The sequence below is a fragment of the Plecotus auritus genome (genome assembly GCF_963455305.1).
Source record: "Plecotus auritus genome assembly, chromosome: 4".
In the NCBI taxonomy this organism is placed as follows: Eukaryota; Metazoa; Chordata; class Mammalia; order Chiroptera; family Vespertilionidae; genus Plecotus; species Plecotus auritus.
In genome coordinates, this window is record NC_137775.1 from 164,405,802 (window position 1) to 164,433,311 (window position 27,510).

The 27,510-nt window shown below is 38.9% G+C and overlaps 1 protein-coding gene across 1 annotated transcript in view; it reads left to right on the forward strand.

The window, feature by feature from the left end:
• The window catches only part of VPS50 (VPS50 subunit of EARP/GARPII complex), a 123,621-nt gene that overhangs the window by 39,830 nt on the left and 56,281 nt on the right, over positions 1-27,510 (forward strand). Inside the window, exons 10-13 of the mRNA XM_080667117.1 lie at positions 6,469-6,511; positions 7,873-7,971; positions 10,405-10,545; positions 25,423-25,555. Of these exons, the coding sequence (XP_080523243.1) occupies positions 6,469-6,511; positions 7,873-7,971; positions 10,405-10,545; positions 25,423-25,555 (416 nt within the window). The remainder of the gene's footprint in view (positions 1-6,468; positions 6,512-7,872; positions 7,972-10,404; positions 10,546-25,422; positions 25,556-27,510) is intronic.

Genomic DNA, 27,510 nt, shown 5'->3' on the forward strand with positions numbered 1-27,510 from the left:
TTACTAACGACTCTGAGCTTTTTATGTGGTGAATGATTGCGTTTTGGCTTAGTCAGGGATTTCTGAACAGAGCCAGGACAGAGATCTGCTGGCTAGATTCAAAGTGATCTTAGGAGTTATTTCACAGTCTGTTTATGGTTTGGAGGATCAGTTGGATACTTCATTATACCCCAGGGTTGTTAGTCTGGCGTCAAAATGTTTAAAATCAAATTTTCTCTTGAGGTCTATTGATAAATTCTCTGCCAGCTGTGAACATATTGAAACCACTGGAATAAATCAGATCTAAAGAGACTGGAATTTTCATGGGCCATGGACATACACTATAATCTTACAAGTATAAATTTTACTTAAGTTTATTCTAACAGTTTTAACACCTTATCTAATCGTATTCAAAGATGTGAAAACTAGGTAACTGGTGTTCACAATATAATAGAATCTGGGAACGTAAGAGATGGTAACAATCTTTAGATCTAGCCCACTTTTGTATACAAAACTGATGCTCAGAGATATTAAGAGACTAGACTTAAATCACATGGCTCATTAATAGCATAGCGAGGAAAGATCATTAAGAAGCTAATTACCTTCATACCATCTTGTCTTCTTGTATGGTCAGATGTGTACAAAATTTGGATTTATGTGCAACCGTTTTAGGACTCATTTTGCAAGTGTGTGTCCTAGATCAGCTGTACAAAGGAACAAAATTAGTTTTTTATGGACATGTTATCTCTAATATTTTCTGCAGTGATGGTAAAAATGCCCCCAAAATTGTTTGATTCATTCCATTAAGCTTGTAAATAGCCTTTAATAGCTTTTAGCCTTGCATCTTAGAACTACTAATTTTTTTGACAATAATGTAGCTTTTATTTACCCAAATGTTTCTGAATAGATCCTTTTAACATACTTTGATTAATTGAGTTAAATGACTTGAATTTATGTTTCCAAGTGTGGTGAAGGGCTTCTCTAAAGGCTGTACAGTTAAGATGTCCACTCCTTAATCACATAATTTTTATATATGTATTTATAATTAGCAGTAAATTGTTGTCAAACTGGAGTTGTCACTTTTGAAAGCATTTTTAATAAAACCAAAATGTTTAATTTATATATTTTATATTTAAAATCTTGTTCATATTATTTTCATTACCATGTTTGTATTAACCCTTTTACAATTTTTTTATTTATCGATTTTAAAGAGAGAGGAAGGGGGAGGGAGGGCGGGGTGATAGAGGGAGAAAGAGAGAGAGAGAGAGAGAGAGAGAGAGAGAGAGAGAGAGAGAGAGAGGAAGAGAATGATTTGTTGTTCCATTTATTTATGCATTCATTGGTTGATTCTTATATGTGCCCTGACTGGGGACCGATCCTGCAACCTTGGCATATTGGGGTGAGGCTGTAACCAACTGACATACCTGGCCAGGGCTTGCATGAACTCTTAATACCCAGTATAGAGAATCATTGCAACCATAAATAATAGAAGCAACAAACACATCTAGGTTTATAATAATTTTATAAACACTAAAGCCCATTTTTTTCAACTTAGAAGCTAAAGAAATTATTACTCTCACCTGTTAGTGAATTTAGGTATATTTCTTTTTTCTTCAAGCTCAAAATAATTCCATAAAAGAATATGTTTACAGGTTCTGACCTGCTTACTATTCCAGGTATTCTTGTCTCTCCAACCTGTGTCTATCTTTAGCCTTAGGTGGACTTTTGAGCCCCATGTGATAGAGGAGTAGAACTTGTTTTAGCTCTGCTTATCTCTTTTGTTCCTCTTATTAAGGCGCCTACAGACTTAGAGGCTAGTGTTGTTCTTTTTCTTCTAAACCATTTTCATTTTTTTACCCATCGCTATAGTTTTCTTTATTGAGGTAGAAAGTAGGGGCTAATGGCATGATAGTAAAATTTTGCCATTTTATTTGAATTGCAGATTTGACTCAGCAGATATTTTTTTATCTGCTTTGAGTCACGTGTGAGTTTATTTAGTCCTGGGAGGTCACTGGGCAATAAGCCACAGTCCGTGCTTAGAGAGATAGTCACAGATATTCCTCACTATAATACACACTGTGCTGTGAACATGGGACAAGGAACTCTGGGAAAAGATGCTGATTTCTTAGGGGGTGGGAAAGGAATTATTTAATTATTTGTTATTCTAAGGTACTATCATGACTATCCTTTTAGGGATATCACTTTGGTGCCTTTAACACTCATTTTTATCTTCATTCATTTATTCTTTTTGGGAGGTATCACAGAAATTTTCCCATAATCCTATTTTTAAGGAAAATTTCAGTTCTCTCTACAAGAATTCACTTAAACTATTAATATCTGTGGTGTGGCTATTTTTTAGGCATAAATCCTTGTGCCTTAAGAGTAAAGGTTATTGTCTCCTTATCAAGACTGGCAAAACTTTCTTTCAGAACTTAATGCCAGAAAAGAAGATTTTTGGTTTTTTGTACCCACCCCCACCTTGAGTTTGTTTTGATATTACAGACACTGATTGTATATTGTGGCCCTATTTGCTTTTGTTGCTGGACTTTGAGAATCAAATTTATAATCAGATAACAGTTGTAAAAAACCTTATATAATTTTGCTGTATCAAAGTACATCTTTTACCTGTTCTTACTATTTTATTTTACTTATCTCTTAATCTTTTTATTAAAATGTTTTCTCTGTGATTGTATTTATTTTGTTAGATATCAAATATCTTTTTTAGTAATGAGATATTATGATTCATATAATGATAGTTCTCTCTCTTTTGTTTGTTTTTAACTAACCTAGGGAGAATTAAAGGGAACAAAATGAGATTCAGTCACATATCCCAAGTGTATAACTTAATTAATTTTTACAAAGTGAACATAGTTGTGTAATTACCTCCTAGAAACTGAGCATTTTCCTATTACAAATGATGCTCAACAATTGTGTATGCATTTCTCTTAGACGCATATCTAGGATTCATGGGATATAGAGTGCCTGTTGAGTTTCAGTAGATGATACAGTTTTCCAAAGAGGTGTCAGTTTCTCCTTCCTCCAATACAGAATTGGTGTTTCATTTGCTCTACATTTTGCCAACATTTGTTGAAGTAATGTTTAATTTTTTGAAAATATTTTTAGCCATTCTGATTGCCTATTAAGGTGCCTTATTGTAGTTTTAATTTGCATTTCCTGAATCCCTAATTGGAGTGGCTATTAATATTTATTGGCCAAAAAGAAAAAATTATTAGCCAATTGGATATCTCCTTTGTCAAGTATTTGTTCAAGCATTTTGTCCTTTATTTATATTCTGTTCTGTTGATTTATTTATGTATAGTTATGTTGACACTGTCTTATTGCTATAACTTTATAAGCTTTAGTATATGTCTTCCAGCATTACTCTTCAAGATATTCTCAACTATTTATAGCCCTTTCAATTTCCACATAAATATTAGAAACAGTTTGTCAGATTCAGTAAAGTAAAAACAAAACAAAACGCTGCTGGGACTTTGATTAAAAATTCACTTATTCTAGGAAATCATTTTGTGAGAACTGGTAACTGTATTAACGGTTTTAGTCTTTTTCATATACCTTCATATAGTTAAGTCTTCTTTTTTTTTTTAATATATTTTTATTGATTTTTTACAGAGAGGAAGGGAGAGGGATAGAGAGTTAGAAACATCGATGAGAGAGAGACATCGATCAGCTGCCTCCTGCACACCCCCCACTGGGGATGTGCCCGCAACCAAGGTACATGCCCTTGACCGGAATCGAACCCGGGACCCTTCAGTCCACAGGCCGACGCTCTATCCACTGAGCCAAACCAGTTAGGACAAGTCTTCTTTTTTAAAAAAATATTTTTTATTGACTTCAGAGAGGAAGGGAGAGGGAGAGAGAGATAGAAACATCAATGGTGAGAGAATCATTGATCAGCTGCCTTCTGCATGCCCCACACTGGGGATTGAGCTTGAAACCCAGCATGTGCCCTGACTGGGAATTGAACCATGGCTTCCTGGTTCATAGGTTGACTCTCAACCACCGAGGCACACCAGCTGGGCAAGTCTCCTTTATTTTAGGTATTTGTTTTACTGAAATGGGATTTAAAATTTTTTATTGTCTTACTAGTGGCCCAATGCACGAATGAAGATTTGTGCAAGAATGGGCCTTCGTTCTCCTGGCTGCCGGCACTACCTTCGTTCTGGCCAGAGCAGCCTTTCCGCTCTGGCCCGGAGCCGCCTTTCTGCCTTCCCACGCTGCCCAGAGGCCTGGAGCGGCTGGGGTGGTGTGGAGCGGCTGGGGTGGTGTGAAACGCATGCCATGGCGACGACGCAAGCATCCTGCCCCGTGCTCAGCGCCTGCGTATGCAAATTAACCCGCCATCTTTGTTGGGTTAAGTTGCATACTCACTCCTGATTGGCTGGTGGGCGTCGTGAAGGTACTGTCAATTAGCATGTTACTCTTTTATTAGGTAGATTCCTTACTTTTAATATATAGAAACTAGAGGCACGGTGCACGAAATTCGTGCATGGGTGCAGTCCCTAGGCCTGGCCGATGATTGAAGCGTGAGCATCTGGTGTGGAAGGGCAGGTCCCAGCTGACCTCTGGGCCCTGAGCAGTACCTGGGCCCCCGGACTCCCGCACACATCCCCCTCCGCCTGAGTCATGCGCCTGAGTCCCCATGCAGACATGGGGTGAGTGTGGTCAGACGCCACGGGCTGGAGGCAGTGTAGGCCTTTGAGCCCCCCAGTGACGCCGCACAGAAGCCGGGAGAGCAGCACGCTCTCTCCTGGCCAGCCTCGCAGACTGGCTCCTGTGTGAACCCATGGGGAGCCCGACTGGCCCCTGTGGTCCCAGCGACTGCAGCCTGGCTCACCTGGAAGAGGCTGCGCGGGTGTGGGGTGGGCTCCTTGCAGGCGCCCAGCACCTGAGCATGGGGGCTTCCTCGGCATGCGAGCCCTAGCATCCTGGGGGAGGGTAGCAGGGGGAGTGAGATCGAGCTTGGCAGACACCCCACATTCTCACTGCACCTCCGTCTGTGTCACCCCCACCCCCAGGTAGCTGGCGAGAGGTTGCAGCCCCCCGTCTGGGTGCCGCGGGAGGTTGGTCGCCACCACCCACCCCCAGTTCCCCATCCCAGCCTGGGGCCTGGCTCAGATAGGGTTATCAGGGCCTGCCGGCCACTGGTCGCCATCTTCAGGGTGATCGATTGGGGCCGGCCCCCCTGCCTGGCTCCCTCAGTACCTGGGAACTGGGCGGTGGCCTGGTCGCTGTCTACAAGGTGATTGGCAGGGCTATTGGGCTCATGCTTGCACCTGCCTTAGCCTGGCACCACCCGCTCACCTCCACCATCCCGCCATGGTCCCACTCTTGTTGGGGCCCATTGGGGCCGGCAGTGCCTCCACTGCTGCCCACTGCCAGCGCCACGTGGCTGACGCCCACCATGTTCCACACCGCCCCCTGATGGTTAGCGCACGTCATAGCGAGCAGTCGAACTCCTGGTCGAGGGGACAATGTGCATATTAGGCTTTTATTATATAGGATTAATTTTATTTTAAAAATTCTACTTTTTACCTATATTATACTTTTTATCTTTAAACTTGGTATTAACTTTATCAACTTTTAATTCTTAAATTTTTAATTTTATCGATAGATTCTTTAGTATTTTCTACCTATTTAATCCTGTTGCTGTTAGTAATGACTCTTATCCTATTCAGGGGTCCTCAAACTACGGCCCGCGGGCCACATGCGGCCCGCCGAGGACATTTATCTGGTCCGCTGGGTGCCGCTGCCTGTCCTGCTTAGCAGCCGACTCGTCCCAGGCCCACAGTGCGCATAGGAATTTGTTCATAGTTTTTTTTTTAAACTATAGCCCGGCCCTCCAACGGTCTGAGGGACAGTGAACTGGCCCCCTGTTTAAAAAGTTTGAGGACCTCTGTCCTATATAATAAAAGGCAAATATGCAAATTGTCCCCATGGGCAGGTGTTCAACCAACTGGGAGTTAGACGTGTACTGACCACCAGGGGGTGGTGCGGGACATGGCGGGTGTCGGCGACGTGGCGCTGGCAGTGGGCAGCAGTGGAGGCACTGCGGGCCCCAATGGGCCCTAATGAGAGCATGACTGTGGTGGGATGGTGGAGCAGGTGAGTGGGCAGCGCCAGGCCAAGGTGGGTGTGAAGGGAGGCCCCAGCCAGGGGAATGGAAGCCCCAGCTGGTGCTAGCGGCAGGCAGCTGGGAGAAGGGAGGCTCCAGCCAGCAGCTGGCAGCCACTAGTGTCCCTACCCATGCACATATTTCGTGCACTGGGCCTCTAGTTTCTTCATAATCTTTTTCTTTTCTTTTTTCTTTTTTTTTTTTTTTGCCTTGTTATAGAACCAGTAGCACAACTTACTGCTCATACTGTTGATCTGTGAACTTATTGATTATTTATTCAGCTAACATGTATTTATTTAGCACTTAGTTTGTCTTTTTAAAGGTAGGCACATCTAACTCTCTGTTTTATTTAATAGTGAACTGAATTCAAAGCTGCAAGATACTTTGGAACAAATTGAGGTAAGAAGGATTACATCAGAAGTTAATTGGCTTTTTTCAGAGGTTTTTGAATAGCATAGATACATCGTATGTTTTGACTTTTGTGTTTTTACCAGTGTTTCTAGATCACTATGCTATATTTGTTATTTTGCATTTGGAGTATCTGTACATGGTCAAGTAAATGTTAATCTATTTGCAAATGCAAGCAGATTACTTTTGAAATTATAGGATTTGAAAATATCATTATATCTAGAAAGATCCTTAAATTTTAGTCATAGGTATGGTCTCATGTAAATTATAGCCAAAATACTTACCATTTTAATTAATTTTTTTTAATCAAATACTACTTTTTAGTTTAGTGGGTTAATTTATTTAAGAATGATTATTGGCTTATGAAAATACTCCTAAATTCCTAACCTCAATAATATTTCCTATAATTCATCAAAATGTCAGAACTGGAAAGGAAAAAATATGTCATTGTTAGCATAAATGAAGTTTTGCTTTTTGTCCGTCACTTATTCAGAGTTCATCTTTTTCCTTGGCAATCTTTGCTAAGCAGGGTATTCATTTTTATAAATTTAATAAGAATTATTTGGTTTCTTATATTTTATTGTTTTTCTGATAAGGGTAGTTATAAAAAATTAGGCTGGACTTTGAAATGACCTTTTGTGAAAGTAGTTTTTGATAATAAATGTAATTATTTACTAATTGTAAGAATGACTATTTGATACATCTAAAGATAACTACTCTGAAAATCTTTTAAGTATATAATCACCTAAAATTTTAATGAGGATTTTCTTTTGAAAGCTCTGTATTTATTCACTCGTAATATGCAGTATTTTCTGTATGTATGTAGCAAAGTCATTATTTTAAAATGATATAATTGATATAGAAATCCACAAACAAAGTTGTTGAATTTAGATATAAAAGTAAGGTATGTATTTTAAGGTCAATGTAGTTTTGTTGAGAATTACTTTTTAGTGATTACAATAGGAGTGTTTTATTATTTTTTAATAGTTGCACAAATTCAGTTCATATAGTTATAAGATTTTAGTACACTAAGAAACATAGAGTTAAGTAAAAATTACAAAACTAATTTTTTTTTGGTAGCTGTTATACAGATTTTGTGTCTCTTGAAACACTAGACATGTTTTTTTTAAAAACATGGTAATAACATATCAGTAAAATTTGATTATAATTGGTAACAAATGAGAATTACAATTTCTTTATATTTTTATTTGCTTTTTACTATTAAATAAATCAGTGTGATAGTAAATGGCTTTAAATATTAATTAAAAGTGATAGGTTAATTTTAATGTTTTCCCATTGACTTGAAAACATAATTCTTTAACCGCCTCTTGCCTCCTCTTTTACTTATGTAGGAACAGTTGGATGTGGCTCTTTCTAAAATCTGCAAGAATTTTGACATTAATCATTATACCAAGGTTCAACAAGCTTATAGACTTCTTGGAAAAACACAGGTAAGTCTTGAAAGGTTGCTTTTTTAATATTAGGCATCTGCTGATATTCATCATTGCTTAAGTCTGAATATTATTAACAGTGTGTCCTTAAAGTTTCATTTAACAAAGTAAATTTTTTAGCTGTCTTCACAGTAGTAACATGGTTGTTCACATAGGCTCAGAGTATAGTATATAGTGTGATTAAAATATTACAGAAGTTTGTTTTGAAATGTGAAGTGTTTGTCAGGTTTAATATTTTCACAATTGCATGTAGGTTTTAAAACAAGTATAGTATAAGGTAATTCTGTGGGGGAGGATATGTAGTCCTTTTACTTCACCTTTTGGTCCTGAGTGAGAACTTCTTTATTGGGAGCTCCATCATTCTTAGGTGGGCCTGCATGACTCCCTCAGAGTAGTGTATACACTTTCATGCACTGTACACATTTGTCTGTAAAACAGATAAATTGCACTTATCAGATTTTTTTCAAAGACTTCTCTTATCCCCAGAGTGTCCTCATACTCCCTCTATGCTTGGCTTTACATACTTTTACTGCTCAATGGCTTCCTTGAAAAAACTTGAAAAAGGGGCCATGGTTGGAAAGTTAGTTGTACCTTCTTTGTCTATAGGGTTATATACTACTAGTATCTACAGAACATCTAAACATGATAGATGGAAATGCTTTCTTCCATTAAATGGTTTCTTGTCTTAGAAAGAAATTTAAGGCCTTACTAAGTCATTTAAACTGTAATTTCATTTTTAAATCTGAGTAATTAAATTTTTTAATGTACTTTATTAATTTTCATGTCCTAAGCTATACCTACAAAAAATATAAGAAAGAAAATACTTGGTACTTTTGAGGGTTATAAGACCTTTGAAAATATGATTATAACTTCTAATTTTCCCATTAGAGAAAGTTATTCACTCAGGAAATACCTGTTGGTAACCTACTTTTGTTCATTGCTCCAGGTACCTCATGTGAGGATATAGGCTGTCATGTATCTTATCTTCTAGTGAGGAAGACAGACATTAAAAAAGTAAATGAATATGATGTCAGGAGAAAACAAGTACTATAAAGAAATATATATTAGAGTAAGTGGATAGGTTGATGTAAAGTACTGATTTATATAAGACTAGAAATTCATGCACAGAGTGGGGGTTCCTCAGCCCAGCCTGCACCCTCTCCAATTGGGAACCCCTTGGGGATCGGGCCTAAACCGGCGGTCGGACATTCCTCGCGCAATCTGGGACCACTGGCTCCTAACTGCTCACCTGACTGCCTGCCTGATCACCCCTAACTGCCTTCCCCTGCCGGCCTGATTGCCCCTAACTGCCTCTGCCTGCCTGCCTGATCGCCCCTAACTGCCCTCCCCTGCCAGCCTGATCTCGCCCCCAACTGCCCTCCTCTGCTGGCCAATTTGGTTCTGATTGGTCGGTTTCTATGCCAGTCAGCATCAGAAGCTCTGCCTCCTAGGCAGCCATTGGCTCCACACAGCACCCAGATTTGGTTCTGATTGGTCGGTTCCTGTGCCAATCAACGTCAAAAGCTCCATCTCCCAGGCAGCCACTGGTTCTTCACAGCACCCACGTTTGGTTCTGATTGGTCGGTTCCTATGTCAGTCAGTGTCAAAAGCTCCGCCTCCTAGACAGCCATTGGTTCTTCACAGCACCCACGTTTGGTTCTGATTGGTCGGTTCCTATGTCAGTCAGTGTCAAAAGCTCCACCTTCTAGAGAGCCATTGGTTCTTCATAGCACCCACATTTGGTTTTGATTGGTCGGTTCCTATGCCAGTTAGCATCTCCTGGCCTATCTCTGGGCCTGATCAGAGAGGCAGGGCTGAAGAGCAACCCCCGTGGAGGCTGGGAGAGAAAGAAAAGCCTGGCTGCTGGCGAAGCTCAGAAAGAGAGGGAGAGAAAGAGAGAGGCAAGTACTGATCATCAGCTGCCACTGAGGCTGTGGATCAGACCCTGTCTCTCTCTCTGGGTCTCAGCCCCCTGGGCAGTCAGTGCTGGGTCGCCCAGCACTGACTGAAGAACTTCCGGGTTGGTTAGCCTTCAGTCGTAAACAGTTGTTACAACCCTGGCCTTTTATGTATTAGGATGGTCAGGATAGGCTTCTCTGAGAAGGTGACCATTGAGAAGTATCCTGAAAAATTTAAGGAAATGATGGCAGAGGGGATCCAAATGTGTGTTTATGCAAGATATATTTGAAAAAGAACAGAATGGCTACCAATCATAAATGCAGACCAACAGAGCAGTGCTCTCAATTCAGATTTATCTTTAGTTGTATGATGTTGTGGTTATTTGCAAATAATCAACATTACAATTATAATTCTATATAAAATAATGATCTTTGTGCTATAGCTATAATCTGTAAAGATTTTTTCCTATGTTTTTCAAAACTGTTGAAATTTTTTTAATAACATGTAATTATATTGTGTGTTTTCTTTCCATAGACAGCAATGGATCAACTTCATATGCACTTCACCCAAGCCATTCATAATACTGTGTTTCAAGTTGTTCTTGGTTATGTGGAACTATGTGCAGGAAACACAGATACAAAATTCCAAAAGCTGCAATATAAGGATCTCTGTACAGTATGTAGTAACTTAATTACTTTTCATATGTCTCTCGTAGTTTTTAAATTCACATCCCATTCTTATTAGCACCTATTATTTGAAGATGCTACTAAAATAGAAACAAATATATTTTCCAAAATATATTTTTCTCCTATATTCTTTTCCTCATAGAGTAACTAGAGTAACTGGAAGATTCAGTCACAGTCACACAAATGGTGAAGGTTGATGAGATAGTACAGATTTGTGGAGTGCAGTTGCTTCTAAATGGACTTTCTACCCTCCCATAGCTTCTTATACTCTGCTTTGTCAGGCTCTTAATTCTCTTCCATGATTGCATCTGAGGTGCTTCCTAGCAATCATCTGTGCTGGTTTTTCATACACACTTTGATTCAGTCTTTTTGGGTGAATAAATGCTGTTTCTGTTGCATCTGTTACCAGTTTTTTGTGTTATTTTATTCTTAAAGAAACATATGTCTGTGGGTGAGAAGTGAACTGAGTTGGTCTCTGTTTTAGAATTGATCCTATAGTGCAGTGGTCGGCAAACTCATTAGTCAACAGAGCCAAATATCAACAGTGCAATGATTGAAATTTCTTTTGAGAGCTAAATTTTTTAAACTTAAACTATATAGGTAGGTACATTGTTATTAACTTAATTAGGGTACTCCTTCAATCGCACTGTACGTGCACGCCCGCACGTGGTATTTTGTGGAAGAGCCACACTCAAGGGGCCAAAGAGCCGCATGTGGCTCGCGAGCCGCGGTTTGCCGACCACTGCTATAGTGGATTGATGTAAAGTGTAAGGAAAAGAGAATGATGAACTCTGGGAGAATGGTGGTGTCATTTGCTTTTACAAGGAAGACTGACTGGTCTGTAGTAGAAATTCATGAGTTCTGTTTGATTGATACCTATTAATATTCAAGCGGACTTGTTGAAGAGGCAATTGGATAAAAGAGCCTAAGGAGATCAGAATTGAAGTTATAGATTTGGAGTCTTTAGCATAGAATTATATTTAAAGCCATAATACTGAGATGAGACGATTGGGGGAACAGGTATAGATAGAAAAATCATGATGTCCCTGGGCCTTGTACATTCAGGGGAGAAAAGACTGGTAGAGGAGTCTGAGCAAGAACACCTAGCTGGGTAGGAAGAAAAGTAGGAGATGGTGGTGTCACAACGGCCTACAGAAGGAAGTGTTTCCAGAAGAATCGACCGTAAACCTATCTCTAATGCTTCTGAGAGTCTGGTTAAGGTGGTATCACAAAATTGACCACTTGCTTTGACAATGTGGAGGTCATTGTTAATGTTGACCTCTAATTCTAGCCCCAGGTCTCTCATTGGAGACTTTAATATGTTTTCTCTAATGTCAACTCAGAAAATAACAATTCTAGGAAGTAGACATCAATTTTCTACTCTAATGATGTCCAGGAATTCATGTGAAATTAAGCTAATCTTTATTCTTCAGTGAGTTTATTTGTCAAAAGTTCAAGTTCTGTCTTTTGGGAACTGGAAAAATATTCTTACTTGAGCTACAACAACTATTCCAGAAGAATGTAATCCTCCTATATAATAAAAGCCTAGGTGGCGTCACACCCTCGTGCAATGCCCTTGTGCAACATCATCACAAGATCGTCATCACAAGATGGCCAGGAGGGGAGGGCAGTTGTGGGTGATCAGGCCAGCAGGGTTGTAGGTGATCAGGCCAGCAGGGTAGGGCAGTTGGGGGCAACCAGGCCGGCAGGGGAGGGAAATTGGGGGCGACTGGACCTGCAGGGGAGGGTAGTTGGGAGTGATCAGGCCTGCAGGGGAAGGCAGTTGGGGGTGACCAGGCCGGCAGGGGAGGGCAATTGGGGGCGATCAGGCTGGCAGGGGAGGGCAGTTGGGGGCAATTGGGCCAGCATGGGAGGGCAGTTGGGGCCGAGATCAGGCCAGCAAGGGAGGGCAGTTGGGGACGACCAGGCCAGCAGGGGAGGGCAGTTTGGGGCGACTGGTCCTGCATGGGAGGGCAGTTGGGGGTGATCAGGCCTGCAGGGGAACGCAGTTGGGGGCGACCAGGCCAGCAGGGGAGGGCAGTTGGGGGCGAATGGGCCGGCAGGGGAGGGCAGTTGGGGGCAATCAGGCTGGCAGGGGAGTGGTTAGGCGGTGATCAGGCTGGCAGGCAGAAGTGGTTAGGGGCAATCAGGCAGACAGGCAGGCAAGTGGTTAGGAGCCAGCAGTCCCGGATTGTGAGAGGGATGTCCCAACTGCCGGTTTGGGGGTTGGGCCTAAACTGGCAGTCGGACATCCCCCAAGGGGTCCCAGATTGGAGAGGGTGCAGGCAAGCTGAGGGACACTCCCCCCCGATGCATGAATTTTGTGCACCAGGCCTCTAGTAATATATGATAGCTTATTATATTTCATATAATACTGGTTTTGTGGTAATGAACTCCTTTAGCTTTTTCTTATCTCTGAAGCTCTTTATTAATTAATATCATAGCTTTGCTGGGTAGAGTAATCTTGGTTGTAGGTTCTTGCTATTCATCACTTTGAATATTGATTTCCGAGAGGAAGGGAGAGGGAGTGAGAGATAGAAATATCAATGATGAGAGAGAATCATTGATCGGCTGCCTCCTACATGCCCCCCACTGGAGATCAAGCCCACAACCGAGGCATGTGCCCTTGACTGGAATCAAACCTGGGACCCTTCAGTCTGCAGGCTATGCTCTATCCACTGAGCCAAACCAGCTAAGGCTGAATGTGTTATTTTCTTATTCATTTATTTTCTTAGGTTGATAGTATGTGTTTTAAATTAAATATACAAACAGTCAATTTTATTTTTAATTCTATTAGTGTTATTGTCACTAATAGATTATACTGTCACATATAAATTATTTAAATGATAAGGCAATTTAATTCAAGTTAGTGACTTTTCTGTTAAAGCAAAATATCTTTTAATATTAAACATTTTATTTATTTATTTACTTTGAATTCAGAAGGCATTGGGGGCCAGGTGGAGACCTCTTTCTTGAAGAGGCACACTGATTTCGGGCCTGGTCCGCTAATTATTTACTTGAATACACATTTGCCTTTTAGCAATGCATACGGGCATATCAAAGGTAAAGTTTGGTAAACAGTAAAAGGATTATCAGGTGTGGGAATTGCCTTGAGCCACCACTATCTCAACGAACAATCGCTGCTTACACCCAAGGTCCATCGGCCTTCCGCGTTCCTTGGTACATTACAGTATTGGCAAGCAGTGGCTCCCCACATCTCCCCCTTTTTGTTTTCTTAATAAATCTTGAAAAGTGTATGCCATCTGTAGGGCTTGAGTCCTTTTAAGACTCTTCATCCCGCGTAGGGCTTGAGACCTTTTAAGACTCTTCATCCCGCATCTGCAGACTAGAAATAAACACATAAGAACAAGAATGAAACCGACAATAGTGGTTATGCTAAGAGGCAGATGTAGGAAGATCCAGTGAAGGCTTTTGTCCTTCAATCTTTTTGACTTTGGTTAAATATGATGTGTTTGTATATGTGTATAGTATATTTTGTTACATTAAATTTTTATATGCTTGATAAAGTCAAGAACATATTTTTGTTTATGCTTCCTGAGAAGGTTCTCTGTGTCTTTATATAATATAAAGCTGAAAGTTGTACTTCGCTTATAAATTTTTATGAATAAAAATTGTGCTAAAGGTGTTTATCATGACATTATTATTTTTTAAAAATTCCTTTCACTTTTTTTTAAAGCTTACTGCTGAGTGTACTTAAATTAACACATAACAAAGATCTTATTTCATCTTGAGTATATGCTTATTAAAATTACTCCCCAAAAGTACCTAGTATACTTCTTTATAAAACTATCCATATATGTGTGATATAGTACATGAGGTATATATTTATGTATAATTATGTAATTGCATTAAGGAAATAAGTGATTCATTAGTGTACTAGAGCTTAGTCAAAGACACCCCCCCCAACAGCAGGTACATATATTATTATTCATTCAACACAGTTGTAGTCTGGTGTATATTCAAGCTATTGAAGATGTTTTAGTTTGAAGTGGTGAGAATAGTAGCAAATGTTAATGATGGCTTCCTGGAGGGATTTCTTTTGAGTACAGGATTTAACAGAATTAGCTATGGCAGGGTCTTTATGTTGAAAGAATAGACTTAGAGGAGCTGAATAATGAGATGAAGAATGTGATACATTTTAAGGTGGCCCATTTTCTTTGGTACTATCTCCATAAAAATTTATGGAAGCTCAGAAATTACCCCAGGCCTCTTATAAAGTATTTAAGTCAGTGCTGCTACAGGCAGACAGGATTGGGGAATTTCTTTGAGACCTAATTAAGTTTTAAGTTATTTTATAATCTTGAGTCATATTTGACATGTTTAAACCAGGTAGGATTAGGAGTAAATTATTTCACATCATATTTATTTATTTAGTTTGATGAAAAGATGTGAACTTTTATCAACTGAGTTCTATAAATGAAGGTGGTTGGTTAGCTCAGGAGAGGAAAAGTGGAGGGAACCTTTAGAAGTAAAATAAATAAGCTGATAAAAGGAAATTTTAAAATGTTTTCTTGCTGAGAACACATATTCAGCATTTTAGAAAGGCATAACTCAGGCCAGCGAGACAATTCAGGAAGGAGCCTTGTATTAAAATGTAAAGTTCTTAATTTTTCCAGATGTGGCAGTTGGGAGTCTTGTAGTCCTGCCTAGAAGTAACTGATAATAATTATTGAGGAAGTATTAGTGCAAGAATATATGTGGCAATGGAGTGTCAGGTAAGAAAGAAGCAACAGAGGCCTCAGGAAATATGTATAGGGCAGCATTTTCAACCTTTTTCATCTCATGGCACATATAAACTAATTACTAAAATTTGGCGACACACCAAATATACATTACATTTTTTGCTAATCTGACAAAAAAAAAGGTATAATTTTGAATCATTCACAACAGTCAGCTATTGTTGTGTTGCTGTTGTCTTTTTTTATTTGACAACTAAAGGAAAAGAGGTCTAATTATATAATTAGATATAATTTTTATTCTTTCAAAATTTTTATTCATTTTGGTATAATTTTGGTTCATTCACTCCAGACAGCTATTGTTGTGTTGGTTGTTGTCATTTTTTAATTTGACGAACTAAGGGAAAAGAGGTCAGTGCCCCTGAATAGTGAGGTATTGCAGGTTTCAGAAGTTCTTGCGGCACACCAGTTGAAAATCACTGGTAGACTCTCGATTCCAATAATTACAGGCTGTTGTTGTTCCTTGTGATTAAGCCCCTATCCCAGTGGTCGGCAAACTCATTAGTCAACAGAGCGGCAAACCGCGGCTTGTGAGCCGCATGTGGCTCGCGAGCCGCAGTTTGCCGACCACGGTTTTAAACCATTAACAGATATCAGATATTTTAGACCATTAACTTCCCTCTCGCAGCCCGGGACCCTTCGCTCCTTACTGCTGCTGCGGAGCAGGGAGAGGCTGCCGCTACCGCCACTGGGCTTGCCAGCCATGGGACCTGCTTCTGGCTGAGTGGCATCCCCCTGTGGGAGCGCACTGACCACCAGGGGGTAGCTCCTGCGTTGAGCGTCTGCCCCCTGGTGGTCAGTTCACACCATCACAACCGGTCGTTCTGGTCATTCTGCCATAATGGACACTTAGGCTTTTGTTATATAGATGGGCTAGCATGAAATTGAACTAGTTTTTATATCCCTTTATAAATAAACTAGAGGCCTGGTGCACGAAATTTGTGCGGAGGGGGGGGGTGTCCCTCAGCCCAGCCTGTACCCTCTCCAATTTGAGACCCCTTGAGGGATGTCCGACTGCCCGTTTAGGCCCGATCCCAGTGGATCGGGCAGTTGGACATCCCTCTCACAAACGGGCAGTCAGACATCCCTCTCACAATCCAGGACTGCTGGCTCCCAATTGCTCGCCTGCCTGCCTTCCTGATTGCCCCTAACTGCTTCTGCCTGCCAGCCTGATCACCCCCTAACCACTCCCCTGCCAGCCTGATTGATGTCTAACTGCTCCCCTGCCAGCCTGTTTGCCCCCAACTTCCCTCCTCTGCCTGCCTGGTCACCCCTAACTGCCCTCCCCTGCAGGCTTGATCGCCCCCAACTACCCTCCCTTGCAGGCCTGGTCCCTCCCAACTGCCTTCCTCTGCTGGCCTGATCACCCACAACTGCCCTCCCTTGCAGGCCTGGTCCCTCCCAACTGCCCTCCCCTGCTGGCCATCTTGTGGTGGCCATCATGTGTCCACATGGGGGCAGGATCTTTGACCACATGGGGGCAGCCACCTTGTGTGTTGGAGTGATGGTCAATTTGCATATTACTCTTTTATTAGATAGGATAGAGGCCTGGTGCACGGGTGGGGGCCAGCTGGTTTGCCCTGAAGGGTGTCCCGGATCAGGTTGGGGGTTCCCTTGAGGCGTGGGGCGGCCTGGGCGAGGGGCCTGTGGTGGTTTGCAGGCTGGCCACGCCCCCTGGCGACCCAAGCGGAGGCCCTTTTACCTGGGATTTATTTATCTTCTACAATTGAAACTTTGTAGCCTTAAGCAGAGGCCTGGGCCAGCCAGGCTGTGCGGAAATCTTGGCTTCCTCCATCACCGTGGGCAACCCTAGCCTCCTGCTCTCTTCAGCTCTGTGGCTGCCGTCATTTTTGTTGGGATTTATTTATCTTCTATCATTGAAACTTTGTAGCCTTAAGTGGAGGCCTGGGCCGGCCAAGGTGTGCGGAAAGCTTGGCTTCCTCCATCGCCGGGGAAACCCAAGCTTCCCTCCTGCTCTTTCTGTGGCTGCAGCCATCTTGGTTGGGTTTAATTTGCATACTCACTCCTGATTGGCTAGTGGGCGTGGCTTGTGGGTGTAGCAGAGTGGTGGTTAATTTGCATATTACTCTTTTATTAGAAAGGATCTGGGGCAAAATTTGTGTTCTGTCTTTATTTACTGTGGTAAGCAGAGAACTTCAAAGTTCTTAAGGCCAGCAGCATCCTATGCTGATATGAAATTTCTGCCATTTGTGTCCTGGCACTGCTGCTCTGAGTTTAAAAATCGACTTGGCTTTGAGGTTTTTGAAGTCATTTTGCAACTGAATGTCCTTATTTTCCTTTTCTTTACTAAATCATGTTTTCTGGATGATTTAATTGGAAGCACAGTTTTCCTTTTTATAGTTTATCTTTTAGTCTGTTTTCCCTGTTTTTCTTGAATATATTGACTTACAGTTTTTAAATTAGGAATGACTAATACTTAGCAGCAAAATTTTCAAATGAGAATTAAACTTCATTAATTTTTGGAAATGGCCAGTGAAAAGAGGCATAGTGGTCATTTTTTTGTGCTTTAAAATTTTAGTTTGTTATTGCATTTCCATTTCTATATACCTTCCATGTTTGCCCGGGTGTGTGGAGAGATTTAAAGACATCAAGTAGTAATCTTGTAGAGAAACCATTTGTAGATTATTTGAAAGTTTATGAAGTATGCATCAGTTTAAAAAAATTTTTTACCAAAGTTTTTAGGCAGCCTGATGGGTGTCCCTGGGGAGCTTATTTCAAGATGTTAATTAGGCTGTTAGTGATTAATTTATGATAACAAAGCTGGCTAAGCTGGCTGAAGTTTTCCCAGCCACTTTTCAATTGTTCATTTCCAAATGATCTTAATGAGCTTTGAGTTCTATTTTTGAAATGAACTTGGTAATGTTGTAATACTTTGGGGGAAAATATAGTGCTTGCTTCTTTTGAAAAAACTTTCAGAAATTATTTCAATATTTATTTTCTCAGAGTCTGGCACATTGGAAGTGTTCAGTAAATGTTTCTTGAGTAAATTGGACTGTCCTCTTTGTTTCTAACTGGTATGGTGTTGACACATTTCAAATTTGATTAAGTGGGAGGAAATAAACCAATGTGGGACATCTTCTCTGTGTCATGAACTTTTACAAGTGCTTTGTATGCATACAGATAAAAAGACAAACTTAAAGGCTAGTTTAGTGTTCTAGGCTTTTAAATCTTCCTTTTTATAAATAATATCTCTTAATACTGAATTGTAATTCAATGTCATTTTTGAAGGGCAATAAATACCTTTAGTAAGACCTCCATTGAAGATATAGTAGTTTGATGTTCATATAGAAAAGCAAAGACAAATTCCTGTTTTGAGTTAAAAACATGTTTCTGTTTCTAGATTCTCAGGGCACTTTCTGTTGTGAAGAATTAATATATCTTCTATTATAAAATGGTGTGATAGTATAGATTCTCTTTACTATAGATGAAAAGTTGCCAGGAAGTTCAGAGATAAATTTAGTGTTCATGTGTATTTATCATTGTGTTTTGGGTTCTCCATAGAATTACCTGTCTCTTTGTCCTTTTTCGGTTTTCTGACTTAAACTAGTCTGTTGTTTATATTTTTTCGTCACAGTATTTATAGAGATAGATAGAATATAGATTATATAAATAGTTGCTCAAATTAAGCAATCATTAATATGATGTTTATTCTTAAAAATGTACATATTTTAAATATGCAGATGAAACATTAAATGTAGGAAATTACAGATAAAAAGAAAATAAAATTAATATTTCTGCATTCAAGATTGGTTCTTTTAATGTGGATAAAGCAAATAGCCTTTAAAAGTAGGATTATGCTGCACATACAGTTTTATAACATTTTCCCCACTTGTTATATTATAAACAGTTTTCTGTTTCACTAAGTATGCTAGCCACATAACTTTTATTTGGTTTGATGGTATTTCAAGGTAAGAGATTCTGTGGGTTAATGAACTGATTTCCTATTCTTAGATATTTATGTTATTATCAGCTTTTGTCATGAACAACACTATAGTAAATATTCTTAAAGCTAAATCTTTGTACCTTTTAGTTATTTCATTAGGATAAATAACAAGAAATAAAATTGCATTGTCAGGCTTTACATTTTTAAGGCTTTTGGTGTGTTTCCAAAATTGCCCTCTAGAAAGTGTGTTTCAATTTACACTCTTCATCAGTAGTGTCTGCTTTTATCTCTCTCTCTGTATACATGATGGTTATTTTGTACTTAATAGCTTATCAGATACCAGAAAGTAGCATATCAAAAATAATTTGTATATTATTCAGGCATAGTTAGGATGTGAAGGCAGTTAAACTGGGACAGTTCATTAACTGTTGAGGTTAATTTGGTTGGATAGGTGAGTGTACCTTTCCTTTCTTACTGGAAGCTACAAATTTGAACATTTGGTCAAAGAGAGAAACCTTGTTAATTAAAGGAATAATATTATTTACTTGAGTGCTTTACCAGGTCAGTTTCAGAACAGTCTTAAGAATTCAAATGTCAGGTTTATTATCACATATATGTAGCACCCAACTAATTTTGTTATTAATTATGTATTGATTTCTAAATGTTTTAAGAAATATTAAAAGTAGGTTTTGGCAATTTTTAATATTCAAAATTTAATGATCAAAAGATAATGAAGGGAAGTTTATCCATCTCTTCATTTTGCCCTGCCATTTACTCTCTGGATTGTGAAGAACTTGTAGTGTCTGAAATTTTATCCAGCTTGCACACTAATAAGCTAGTCTGTTACCGTTTCATGAATGCTAGTAGAATACAGACTCCATTTTCTTAATACTTTGACTTGTTAAGTTGTCATTACTTAGCTCTTGTTAGTCAAGTAATCAGTTCAGCTCAGCAAGGATAAATAAGGCTTTAAAGAGCTTATAACATAGAAAGATCACATTAATTAAGATCAGAGGTAGAATAAGAAAAGGTCAAACAGCATAAGTGGTATCAACATAGTTCTTTAAGGAATCTAAAGAAGTGAAAACTATCTTATTGTGAAGAGGAGGCCACAACGTTTGAATTTGGTCTTGGATTTCAACACGCACAATATATGTAGCTGGGTCCATGGGTAGAGAGGAAATACCATGAACAATGGCATGAGAGGAAGCCAACATATGGTTAGGGTTATGGTTATGGTTAGGATGTTTCTAATGTATTCTGGAACTAGTGAGTGCCTATGGAGTGCATGCCTTCCTTTTATCTACCAGAAAGTCTCTTGGGAAATAATTAGATTATATTTGTTTACATACTATAAATATATGCAAAGTTGAGTTTATGAAAGTTAGAAAAATTGACTTAATAGAAGAGTACCTTTATTCAGGTGAAATGATTGCTGAGTTGCAGCCCAGAACTTATTTGTGATTTTAAAAACTGTATATTTTTGTTGATTTCAGAGAGGAAAGGAGAGGGAGAGAGGGATAGAAACATCAATGATGAGAGAGAATCATTAACCGGCTGCCTCCTGTACGCCCACTACTGGGTATGGAGTCCACAACCTGGGCATGTTCCCTGACCTGGAAATCAAACCATGACCTCCTGGTTCATAGGTTGACACTCAACCACTGAGCCACCGTGACCAGGCTTATTTGTGATTTTTGCTTTTCTTTGCCTTCTACTTTTATCTTCTTCCTCCTCATCAGTATCGGTGTATTGCATGTATGTTGTGTAAGAGATATATTAGGTGTAATTGTATGGTAAAGATAAACCAAGGGAAAAAATTCAAGACTGGTTCATTGTAAAGTTAGTAATTATAAAAATAGACGTGAAAAGTAAAGATAAAAATTACCCCAAATTTATGGCGTAAGTATGCAAAAATATTTTATATTGCTCTCTGCAAGCTGTTTGTAAATCTGGATAGCCATTCTAATTCTTCTGTAAATAGGTACTACATCCAATTTGTATACTCAGAGAAGCGTCACTCCTTCCCATGTTCCTTCCATTTCATCCCTACTCCACCTCTTGTAGGTCACTAACTTCAATGCTTTGTTGCTTATTTTCCCTGTTTATTTTAGTGATGATAAGAAACTGTGTGCATTAAATTTTTTTTGTCTCTCATTACATATATGTAAAATTTTTTTAAAATTCCCTTTCATAGATATGTCATGAAAGGGATTTTTTAAGTTATAAAATTTAAGAAAATGCATGTGTCTGTTTATAATTATTTTTCACAGTTGTACAGTGCTCTTTTGTATATGAATGATAGTTTATTTGATCAGTCTCTTATATTTGGACATTTAGATAGATTCGAATAATTTGCAATTACACATATTCTTGTAATGAGTAACTTCATGTTATATATTTTCACATTGTTTAAGATACATCTTATGGGTTAATTCCTAGAAGTGGGATTGTTGGGTTGAAGGGAAAATACGTAGTTTTGTTAGTGCCAGATTCCCTCCATAGAGTTGTACCACGCTGCATTCACACCAGCAACATATGAATGTACCTATTTTTTTCACAGCCTTGCCAACAGAGTATATATGTTATCAAAGATAAGCAAAGCACATACTATTAAAGTGGTAAGAACAGATTTTAGTCAGTAATATATTTTTGGAGTAAGGAAAAGAGTCTGGCAGAACTCAAGTTCCATTTGTACAGAGGTGACTGGGCATTTTAAAGGGAGAATGAGGGAATAGGGAGTGGATGAGTGTAGGCTCAGTAGAGTCAAGGAAGTGAAAAATTACAAAAAGCTGGAAGGGGTGATTGGTCCATGTGAAACCCAACTGGGTTTTGCTAACTGGGGCTTATTGAAGTTAGGTTCCCACCCTCCAAGGCTGGAAGACAGGGGCCCTATCTTCCCGTGTTAGCTGGAACAAATAGTAAATTCTTTTGGCAGCCTTGAATTTTCTCAAGCAGGCAGTTTAAAGGGACTAGAGGCATCCGAGGGATGCCTCCTGAGCTGTTAGAAGACTATATTCTTATTTTGTTCAAATCTTTATAGACCAAGGTTGAGGCCTAATAGAGAAGAGGGCTCAGAGGAGCCTGGCTAGAGTTTGGTCAAGGACAGAACCTTTGTCAGTGGTCATCTTTAAAATGTTTACCGAACTTACGGATGAGAGTTAGTATCATTATAGTTTAGTTTACATTTGTCTTATTGCAGTTGTCCCAACACTATTTATGAAAAGACTATCTTCACCTAAGTGAAGTGACATGCTATCTTTATTATACTATACTATATTTTTATATGAGGTTGGATCTATTTCTGGACTTTTTTATTTATATCTCAGGAAATTCAAAATTATCTTAGGCAGAACTGACATCTTGATGATGTTGAGATATCACAACCAAGAATAAGGAATATCTTTCTATTTTCAAATCTACTTTATATCTTTCAGCTTTCTATATAGAGTTTTGGATCATTTCTTGTTAAGCTTATTTTTAAGCTTATTTCTATTTATTTTTTGTGATTGTAAACTAAATTCCTGCACTGGGGAGGGTCCCTCAGCCCAGCCTGCCCCCTCTCACATACTGGGAGCCCTCAGGGGATGTCCTACTGATGGCTTAGGCCCGCTCCCCGTTGGGAGCGCCAGCCCCATCACCCCGCTGCTGCAGCCACTGCCAGTCACCGCAGCTGCTAAGGTATTTTCATCAACATGGACTCCAGTCCCTTCACCATGAAAAAAATGACAACTTTCTTTAGGCATTTTCAAGATGTGTCTTTCATTGGATATGACATTTCTTTCTTTATTTTTCTTTTTATCCTCACCTGAGAATATCTTTCCATTGATTTTTTCCCCTTCCCTCCAATCCCAGGTTCAGCCCCCTGCCCAAGCCTAAAGCCTCCACCCCAGGCTTTAGGCTTGGGAAGGGGCCCCCCGCCTGCCCCTCCAAAGCCTCCGCCCCAGGCTTTAGGCTTGGGAAGCGGGCCCCCCGCCCCTCTGATCACAGGCTCGGCCCCTTTGCAAGCCTAAAGCCTTCACCCCAGGCTTTAGGCTTGGGAACCCGCCCCCCCTGCCCCGCTCCTCTGATGGCCGGCTGGGAGTGACCTGGGTGCCGGGGAAGTTCCAGGACCCAGGTATGTATGCAAATTAACCACCATCTTTGTTGGGTTGATTTGCATACTCTGATTGGTTTTGGGCTTAGTGGAGGTGTGGTCAATTTACATGTTTCTCTATTATTAGGTAAGATGGAGGTTTCTCATTCAGTGTGTCTTCTAAATGGTTATTATTTGTGTATATGAATGCTATTTGTTTGCATGTTAAATATAACCTGCTACCTTGCTGAATATTTTTATTGTTTGAGTTAGCTTTATCATTGATTTTCTAGGGATTTTCAGTATTTTATGTCATGTGCAGATAAAAATTGTTATTTTTTTCTTTTCCTATTCTTTTGCTTCTAATTGTTTTATTTAGTCTAATTGCCCTGGTAGTACCTTTAGTGCATTGTTAAATATTAGTGAAGATAGAGGACTTTTTTTAAATTTAATAAATCTTTATTGTTCAAATTATTACAATTGTTCCTCTTTTTTCCCCCCATAGCTCCCCTCCACCCGGTTCCCACCCCACCCTCTGCCCTTACCTCCCCCCCACTGTCCTCATCCATAGGTGTACGATTTTTGTCCAGTCTCTTCCCACACCTCCCACACCCCTTTCTAGAGGTCATTTAAAAATATATATATTTTATTGATTTTTTACAGAGAGGGAGGGAGAAGGATAGAGAGAAACATTGATGAGAGAGAAACATCGATCAGCTGCCTTCTGCACACCTCCTACTGGGGATGTGCCCACAACCAAGGTACAGGCCCTTGACTGGAATCGAACCTGGGACCTTTCAGTCCACAGGCCGACGCTCTATCCACTGATCCAAACCAGTCAGGGCGATAGAGGACATTTTTGTCTTGTTCTGACCACAGTGGGTATGCCTTATCGAGTTTCCTCATTTAAGGAAATATCTATCATTTTTATTTTCTGATGAGTTGTTATTAGTAATGGCTGTTGACTTTTGTCAGAAGTTTTCTTTAGATCGACTAATATGGCAAGTTATATTAACAGATTTTGTAAGATTGAATTACCATTCTTGGCATAAACCCCACTGAAGCAATCTGATTCTAGAGCTTAACAATTTCTTTATTTACTACTTCCTAGTTGAGTTTCAGAGATTGGCTATGCTTACACAAAAGTATACTGAGTCATACAAGTTAGTGTTTTATTAATTGCTAGATGAGTTTAGAAGAGGGAGAGGTCATTATGGAGATTTAAAAAACGTTTGAATGGGAGAGGATCACTACCAGCTGTGATATTCTGAGCATCAATCACACTGTACCTGCACTTGCTATATATAGCTTATTTCTCCTTGCTAATTACCTTGGAGGGCATACACCAGTGTCTTAACCTTTTGGTGTTCTGTCAGCGTGATTAGTGGTGGTGGACTGATTACAAACTGAAGAAATGCTACAAAATCTCAAATGATGGAGCAAATGCTGCATTATAACAGATAGGAAGCCTGCAAAATAGAATGGAGACATCATTCTACCTGCAGGGTAAAAAGGCAGAATGACAACTGATGCTTTTATAAAGCATAGAGTGGGAAAAATTCATGTCTTTTTATTAGGGAAGATTTAGGACCACATAATGAAAATGATTTTGAAATGTTATTGTCAGATATGGAAATACCTATATGTTATTTAGAGAATTTAGAGATTGTCAAAGGCGTTTGCCTAATTTATACAAATGCAGTGATTGAATTGTAAATCTGACCTCTTTTTTTAAGTTGTGACTCAGCTCCAAGGATGAATATAAAGCTGTGTTTGCATGCTCAGAACCAGGTCTTTGAAAAAATACATTTAGGAAAGTTTACATTGCCACCTTTGAGAACACTTGTCAATTCAATAATTTTTGTACTCTGATTCTCTGATTATCATTTGAATAGTAGTATATGAATTGATATCCCTTCCAAATACTAACAGCCATGGTGAAATAAGAATTACTTGAACAGTATTTTCTTGCTATTGAACTTTCTCTTTATATATGACAATGGAAGAAATTTTCTTAATTATGTCTAATTCTTGAATGAATTTTATTAATAACATAACAGTTTATTTTGATTTACTTCGTGTTAAAGTAGATGTAATAATTTGAAAGTTGATTCTTTTCATTTTCTTCAGCACATTACATCAGACAGCTATATTCCATGCCTTGCTGACCTGTGCAAAGCACTGTGGGAAGTTATGCTCAGCTATTATAGGACTATGGACTGGCATGAAAAACATGATAATGAGGATACCACTTCTGCTTCTGGTAGGAAATTACTTTGGTTTTTTAAAAAATTACATTGTAACTATGCCATATTTCTGGAGCAAGGTGAAAGAAAAGGAACAGCATTCTTTTAGAATTCCAGGGACTATAGTGAGCATATGTTAAATGTTTACCAAAGCTCCATTCATTACCTTTGGGAATTAACTGGGCTAAAGGACTTCTTAAGTGACAAATAGTACCAGTTTCCAGGGATATGTGCCAATAGCTATAGGACTGAACAAAGGGCTTTAAAGGATATATATATTTAGTTTTAAATTAGATGACATTGATCTGTCCAAATTTACTATAAAATTAATGCTAAATGTTCAGTTTTAAATCTATTTTGCTAATTTTCAAGTTACACTAATAAAGCTACATTCTAAGACTTAACAATTGTATTGATACTTTTCTTCCTGAAAATATAGCAGAAATTAAAATTTTCATTAAAAATTATATTTAAAATGTTTGTCTTTAAATGGAAAATACAGCTTTAAATGGCTGTGCAATAGTCATATAAAGAACAAATCTTTGAGAAATTATTGTCTTATATTTAAATTACTTTATTTGTATAGTTATATATCTTAAATGATTATGCTTGAATAATAACTAAGATTAAATGTTCAAAAACTTTAAAAAATAATACATGATTTTATCAGCATTTTTTAATAGGGGCAAAATAAATTATAGTGCACTAGTTTTTTTATATTACATACAATTTAATGTAGGTAGTCTATCAGGTTATTTTAGGAATTTCTTATTTCTGAGGTGCTTGATTTTTGTTGTTGGGTCGGGGGAGGAACACCAAATCTTATTGCTTGATTAAACATGATTTTGGTAGTATAGAAAATGTAAGTTTAATATTTGTCTTGACTCATAAGAAGCTCATAAATATAGATAGCAAAAAGTAAGAGAGGAAAATTCTATGGAAGGATTTTCATCCTTTTAGAAATATTGTCAGATATGGAGAATGAAGGAAGGAAAAGAGAAAACATAGAAAAGTAGTCTAGAGTACTGACCCAAGGTTCTTGATCAGTCTGTTTTTAACTAATTCCTAGACTCTTATCCCTGTGCTATCTTGGAGCAATGAATGAGCTTTGTAATCAGATACTTGGTTTCAAAATTTTTCCTGCCATTTTCTAAGAGTGAGAGCGTGAAAAAATTATTTTATCTTCTCCAGGTCTCAGTTTGCTCCTTAAAAAGTAGGTTAAAAAAAAACAAAACGAAAACTCCCATAGGGTAAAATTTATTATTTATTTATTTATTGGTGTGTGTGTGTGTGTGTGTGTGTGTGTGTGAGTGTGTGTGAGAGAGAGAGAGAGAGAGAGAGACAGAGAGAGAGACAGAGAGAGAGAGAGATATATGGATTTGTTGTTCCACTTATTTATGTATGTATTCATTGGGTGATTTAATTCTTGAATGTGTCTTGACCGGGGAGTGAATCCACAATCTTGGCATATCTGAGGATTCTTTAAATGAGCTAAACTGGTAAGGGCCTGCTATAAAACTTAGAGAAAATGTCAAGTGCTTACACTGGTTGTAGTTAATATCATCAAAGAAAATGGATTAAAAAGTAATAATGAAATGTGCATAGGCTTTAAAAAATATCAGTTTACTTAGGGAATTCTAGGATTCCAGTTTTCTACAAGTTATATCCTGTCTTGGCAACCTTTATTTTTTTCTGGATGTGGAAACTGTTAATATATTTCAGCACCTCTTTTCCCTTTTCTACAACATTATTAAGGAGAGACCAAAGGAGAAGTTTGGAACAAAATTAACACATACTTAGATGTAAGAGAAGAGTTTAGGGGACTGTGTGTGTGTGTGTGTGTGTGTGTGTGTATATGTGTGTGTGTGTGTGTGTGTGTGTGTGTGTGTGTATTCAGCATGACAACACCTAATAGTTTGCATGTATAATTGATCCTTGAACAACATGAGCTTGAACTGCCTGGGTCCACTTA